Source organism: Juglans microcarpa x Juglans regia, chromosome 1D, assembly GCF_004785595.1.
Source record: "Juglans microcarpa x Juglans regia isolate MS1-56 chromosome 1D, Jm3101_v1.0, whole genome shotgun sequence".
NCBI classification, from domain to species: domain Eukaryota; kingdom Viridiplantae; phylum Streptophyta; class Magnoliopsida; order Fagales; family Juglandaceae; genus Juglans; species Juglans microcarpa x Juglans regia.
Genome location: NC_054594.1, coordinates 5,688,419 through 5,695,161, shown reverse-complemented (window position 1 = coordinate 5,695,161; position 6,743 = coordinate 5,688,419). Strand labels below are relative to the sequence as shown.

At 35.4% G+C, this 6,743-nt stretch overlaps 1 protein-coding gene across 1 annotated transcript; it reads left to right on the top strand.

The window, feature by feature from the left end:
- Positions 1–474: 474 nt before the first annotated feature.
- LOC121265571 lies at positions 475–6,351 on the top strand. Its single transcript, XM_041169247.1, has 3 exons — positions 475–842; positions 886–1,461; positions 5,664–6,351. Exons 2-3 carry the CDS (start codon positions 1,176–1,178, stop codon positions 6,026–6,028), a joined length of 651 nt encoding a protein of 216 aa, XP_041025181.1. The 5' UTR covers positions 475–842; positions 886–1,175; the 3' UTR covers positions 6,029–6,351.
- The last annotated feature ends 392 nt before the right edge of the window (positions 6,352–6,743 follow it).

Genomic DNA, 6,743 nt, shown 5'->3' with positions numbered 1-6,743 from the left:
TTTAAATATTTGGAATTTAGCTAATCTAATATGAGTATATTTTACTCTCTAATAGTTAAATATTTATTGAATTTAACTTTTAGCTAATCCAATGAGAGTGCTCTAAGGGAGGATTTGAAGAATGAGTTGAGTTGAGATGAGATGAGATATGAGTGAAAGTTGAAAAAAATATTACTTAAAGATAACTTTTAATATTATTTTTATTTTAATATTTGAAAAAGTTGAATTATTTATTATATTTTATTTAAAAATTTAAAAAAATTATAATAATTATATGAAATAAATCGATAACAATTCTGAATTCAAACAACCTTGAGACTTATACACAGTAAAATTACAAATATAATTACTAGTCTGAAAAATAATTTGAAAAGGAAGTTCTCTCTTCCGACACCAGTAGACTTCAATCATCTGCCCCACTGGTACCAACCCAAGTTCAAAAACCTTGCATGAGTTATCATTCGCCGCTATGCTATGCACGTGATAACATACGGCTCTGTGCCCCTAAGGCCTAAATCCTAATGCCTTCCAGTTCCACTGTTCCAGTCTTCCACAGTTCCACTACTGAATCCTCCCTTTTACGCCTCCCATTCTAATTGCTTCTCTATTAATTTTTCTCTTCAAGTGTACTTTATGACTTTGATGCCCAGCTATTTTCTATTCTTTTCGCCCCTAAAACTTTTTCTCTTGCAAAAAGTAAGCCCATTTGCATATTTCACCCCACCTAATCACCAAACTCAAATTACCAAACTACTGGGTCTCTGCAAAAAAACTTCTTTCTACATATGGATGCATTCACGGATCTGTGTCCTTAAATCTTCATTTCTTGGGGATAAAACCAGGTTTGCATGTCCTTAAATCTTCATTTCTTGGGGATAAAACCAGGTTTTGCATGGTGGGTTTCATTTATTTCCTTGTTAAGTCTAAACCTATTTAGGAAAGTTAAGGCTTTGCGTTAGCTGTTCAACTTTTTGTTAAGATCAGATATGGTGTTCTTCTTGTTGCAATAGAAATCAGAAATGGGCCTCGGTTTTTTCCTTTCTATTTCTGGACAAGTCTAGAGATCTTTGAAGCTTCATTTCTTGGAGTGGGTTTCTGTAAATTGGCATTGGGGGAAAACCCTACTCCTTTTCAAAGTACCGGCAAGGTTTGTATATCTCAGTTCAAGAAGAGAAATGATTCAGTTGTTGTTCTTGGTTTTGTTCGCCGAGGCTGCTGTGGCATTCCTTCTATTGGTCAAAGTTGGGCCATTGAGAGATCTTGTCATAAAGATTTTGGATCAGCTGAAGATGGGGAAAGGTCCTCCTACAATGAAAACCATAGCTGGTACTATGTCTGTGATTTTCCTATCAAGCCTTATGAGCATTGTTAAGATCCAGAATAAGGGTGCAAAGCTTGGTACCATGTCACCCATGGATCAGGTTCTATGGAGGACGCATTTGCTTGAGGCTTCTCTCATGGGTATGCTTCTTCTCTTCCTTCTTTTGCATTCTTTTTCTTGTCAATATCTTGTTCTTTTTTTTTTGGGAAGATTTCACCACTTAGATTTCAAGTTTTGATTATTCTTATTCATTTTGTAAAATTTAATCTTGCAAAGTAACATGGTTTTAAATCAAAACGACTGAGGTTCCCCACTAATAGATTTGATAGCATGAAGAGAAGTACACTGCCCGCCTGTCTTCCACCTTCCACCCAGGTCCCCTATAAAATGAGGCATAGAAATTTAAATTTATTTTCAGATTGTGCTTCTCAGTTGTTTCTGAACTGAAGATTTAGGGGAATTGTGTAGGATGTTTAAACTATTTTGAGAAAATGGTTGAAAAAAGATAATAGCTTAGCTCTTTAAAAAACCTGATGTGGACCGAGACAATGAGAAATGAAATGAAATTTTACCATAGGATGTGGTCCCGGATGCTGTAGAATGAACACATATGTGTGGCTGAACAGGGATGCTAGGGGCCTTTTTGAATTGAATGAGGTGGCATTTTTGCAGAAAGCTGAATAAGCACGATCATCTTCAACCTTCTGATGGTGGACATCTCACCTCTATGTAGTACCGCCTAGATTTCAACCTATTAAAATTTATTTAAGTTGTGTATGCTGTTTCAAACTACTGGTTCCTGATGAGTCAAACCCACTAAGCATTCAGAGTTACTAGTTTTCCTTCGAAAGACAAAAAGAGTTTTTTCTCCAGAATTGCAAAAGATACAGGAAAGTAATCTACCATTTATGCATCTAGAATTTAAGTAAAGAATCCTAGGCCATGACCAGTGACAGCATGTTCAACGCTATTACTGCTGAGTTTTCTTGTAGAAGAAAAATCATTTGTCTGAGTATTTTTGACTTGTGTTTTAGATCTTTTAAATTGATCAGTATGTGATAATCCATCAAACTGAGAGTCTTACTCCTAGCGAACATATCACAAAGGTCCTGAATGTTTTTCCCTGGAAAAATATGTAGGCTGATCATTAGTAATATTCATTGATAGATCATTTGATTGCTAGTATTATGGCTTGTCTTGAGCCTGACCAAAAAAAGTGGCCTTTTTCACCTGGTTCTTTCAATTACTGTGGTATTTTAAAAGCATAAACATATTAGCTTTGGTTATAAAAAAAAAAAAAAAGCATAAATATATTAGCTTTAAGTTTTGTTATGCAGTTCCATGTGTAGAAAATCTCTAGACTAAAGTTAATATTAAGACGATCTTTACTTTTGGTATCATGGGAATAGACAAGAAATGAAGAATGAGGAAGTGAGGCAATGATTGTGTCTTGTATCAATTACCCATAAGTGACTGGAATCAATTGCTTAAAGAATTTGTAAACACTGACCGTAATTTGAATGGTCATAAATTATATGTATCTTCTCATTTGGCACAATTTAGCCCTTTAGAGCATTTGTTGTAACCTTCTTGTGCAAAGACCTTTCACTTGCATTAACCCAGAGCAGAAAGGCTAGTGACAAAGACCTGAGTTTTTCTAGTTCAACTCTTTGACCAAATTCAACACAAAATCTGTGATTGATAAGCATAGCCAATAGAATAGATTGTCTTGAATGATTTGTATACAAATGGAAAAATGCATTAGAATAAAGTATTCGATGGTGAATTGTGAACTCATTCGGACTTTAATTTATGTTTACCCATATATATGCACAAACACACATAGACACACACTTACATATCTATATATATATATATATAGAGAGAGAGAGAGAGAGAGAGAGAGAGAGTGAGAGAGAAGTGCTACAGCCACAAAGAGATTCTACAAAATTAAACCCACAAACTGACATGACTTCATATGATACGTTAGATCTACTTTATAATAAAAATAATTTTATAATCTAACCTATCAAATCAAGCCAAGTTAGTTTGTGGATTTACTTTTGTGGGATTTTTTTGTAACTATAGCACTTCTCACACACACACACACACACACACACATATATATATATATATAGAGAGAGAGAGAGAGAGAGAGAGAGAGAGCATATACATGTCTTGGCATTTACATACATAGTTGTGTCTACATAAATACATTTACATGGACTTGGATGAAATATCATTTCCTTAAAGAAGTTGAGGATGGGTTGCAGGGGATTTTGATAATATTCTTCATCAATATTTTTCTCAATAAGATATGAGTTTTATGTAAAACATAGGTAAAATATAGAGGGGAGAAGGAGTTCTCTTCTATGATTGAAAGAGAAAGCAACCGGAACAAATAGGAACCTCTCAAGTAGGAGTAGAATTTGATGAAACCTTTGCACCTGTTGGAAGACTTGAATCCATAGGAGTCCTCTTAGCCATTGAATATCATTTGAAGTTCAAGCTGTACCAAATGCATGTTAAGAGTGAATTCCTTAATGGATATTTACAAAGGGAAGTTTATGTTGAACAACCTAAGGGGTTCATTGATCCCATATATCCTGATCATATGTTCAGATTAAACAAAGCTCTTTACAGGTTAAAGCAAGCTCCTAAAACTTGGTATGATAGACTCACTGCCTATCCTGTGGACCATGGTTTTTCAAGAGGTCAGGCTATTAGAACTTTGTTTATTAGAAGATACAATGAGGCTTTTCTTGTTGCTCAAATCAATGTTGATGACATAGTAAGTGACAAAATAAAACAAATAAAAAACAAGGCAAAGATTTGGTGACCAAAGAAAACCCTTTAAAGAACTTTTTAAATGTAAAACCACTTCAGGTAGCCTTCTCAGAACAAACCAATTCCACTATTTGAAGATCAATACAAGTAAGTTTCTTACAAATCTTTTGTAACATGAATCCTTTACGTGACAAGACAAATTGGTAGTTTTGTCCCTACCACAGTACTAGCCAAAACCTCTGACAATCTTCAAACTTGTATTTTTCCCCTAGAATCTCCAGTGGCTGAGCACTCTTCAGAAATATCACCAAGCAATAGAAGCATAAAGATTAGTTTTTCGGTCCAAGAAGTTTTGCATACTCGTAGGCACAGAGGAGGATTTTCTCTACTTTTTCAGCTTCTTAACTTCTGGGCACACGTGCGTATGGTCCAGTAACCCTCTCAAAAACTGTAGGTCATATAGAGTAAGTGGATATCTCCTGCCTTATCATGTCTTCATAGAGTCAATTTGAAACTCTAAATTCGTGCAACAGATAACACTGCAAGAGTCCTGTCATGATGGGTTGCTGACAAGCTTATATTGGGTTTGAAATGCAGATAACTCTTATCTCTTTGCTGGTGCTCGATTCTTATCCCCGAAACAACTCTTATATATATGGCTAAACACTTGGATAATCACTTCAAATCTCCTCTAGCTTATCAAACAGTATCGCACATTTTGACTACTGAATTTATGCCAACACAAAAACCTAACAAACATGAAGCTAAACTGCATTTGGAATTTCGGTGTCGAAATACAAGTTAAAACATCAAATCTATACTATTACATTTAACATGAAGCTAGGGCTTGAATGAATCTCGTTCTCAGAAAATTATCAGCAAATTCAATAGCACCAAGGATAGCATATATCTAGTCCTGCATCACAAACTCCAGCTCAGTTCAGTTAACCAGTTTGAGCATTCATAAAGCGACTTATAAGGTTATCCATCAATTGTTTCTTAACCCAAGATAAACTGCCAACAGCAATTCATCACAAGTTAACAGAGTCATTATGGCAATACAACCAAAGATAAGAGTTTAATGGTATAAGCACACAGGCTGTAGTCTATCACCCCACCAAAGGATGGATAAATATCAAAGCTTCTCTGGTGGTTGAATGATGCAGAGTATTTTCTTTTACCCTAGGCTGGGCTATGAAATAATCCAGCTTCATTTCATCTTTTAATATAATTTCTTAAACGTAATGAATTGTGGTTAGAAGCCACTGTTCTGCTATTCTCCAATTCAAGCTTCTCCCGTGTTGTATGCTCAACAATTTCAGTGTGATCATGTTTTGAAGCACATTGTTCTTAGTTTTCCAAAGTGCAGTGAGCATTTAAGTTAATTGTACTTTTCCTTCAACTATTAAGCATTGCTTCTCTTATGGTGATGTGATGCATTGTGATTGCTGAAAGACTAGTAATATCTGAAGCAGCTGCTAATTATATGGTCTTCTTTAGTTTCCTTTAAGATCTGTCCCACCTGTGTTTCTGAAAGCCTTTACTTAATTTGCAGGTTTTACCCTTTTTCTTGGATTCATAATTGACCGTGTACACCATTATCTCCAAAAGCTTAGTGCGTTGAGGAGTAGTGTGGGAGCTTCAAAAGGGGAAGTTGAAAGGCTTCAAAAAGAAAAGATGCAGCTCAAAGAAAATGAAGAGAAATCTTCAAAGGAGATAAAGCTGCTGCAAGGAGAAATTGCAACTCTATCAGAGAATTTGAAAAAGCTGAAGCTAGAATCTCAAAATAAAGATAAGAGGGTTGAAATGGCCGAAAGCCATGTCGCAGCCCTTCAAAAACAAGCGTCAGATCTACTTCTTGAATATGACCGTCTATTAGAAGACAACCAAAATCTTCAGACTCAGGCTCTTAGGTATTAATTTTGAAAGGCATCGAGCATTCAAGTTTTGGCCGGAAAGTGTCTTTGTTGATGAATCAACTCCTTGTTGCGAGGAAAGGGTGTTTCTTTGGCCCTTCCAAGGGGACAAGTGGATGGAATAGCTTGTTTTTTTTTTTCTTCTCATATTTTTGGTCCAATTGATGTAATTTTTGTAGTGTTCTTAAAATTTTGGTAGGCTACCTCGATGCTGTTTTGGTTGATGCCAACTGTTCTTCCCTTTCAGTTTCCTGGAACAGATGTTTTGTAGTTCAATTTAGATTGCTAATGAAATGCTTATCTCGAGCCAGCTGCCTAGGCAGACAACTAGCGGACCTTAATTTGTCCTTATAATACTCTCTTAACTGTTTGTTGATTGCTGATATGTGATGCATACACCAGCTTTGCATTATTCTGCTTTTTCAGAAAAAAAGCTTTTAAAACACTTCTCTTTGGGTATGGGTACCCTTTTATGCTCTATCTAGTCTAGAGCAATGCTTTATTTTATCATGAATCTATAAATATCAATCACCGGTTAATGTAGCATAATTTGTAGTTCTTCTTTATGTTTTTTTTTTTTTTTTGAAATCAGCATAGACCACTTCATTGATTATCAACCATTACAAACTTTATCTATCAAAATTAGACTCACAATTGACTGTGGAACATCTTTGTTGATGAGGTAAAAATCGCTCAACATGTTGGAAGGGGAGAGAGTC

Coding starts and splice junctions, on each gene's coding strand:
- LOC121265571 (XM_041169247.1), top strand. CDS start 1,176: ATGATTCAGTTGTTGTTCTTGGTTTTGTTCGCCGAGGCTGCTGTGGCA. Junction 1,462..5,663: donor GCTTGAGGCTTCTCTCATGG/GTATGCTTCTTC, acceptor CTTAATTTGCAG/GTTTTACCCTTTTTCTTGGA.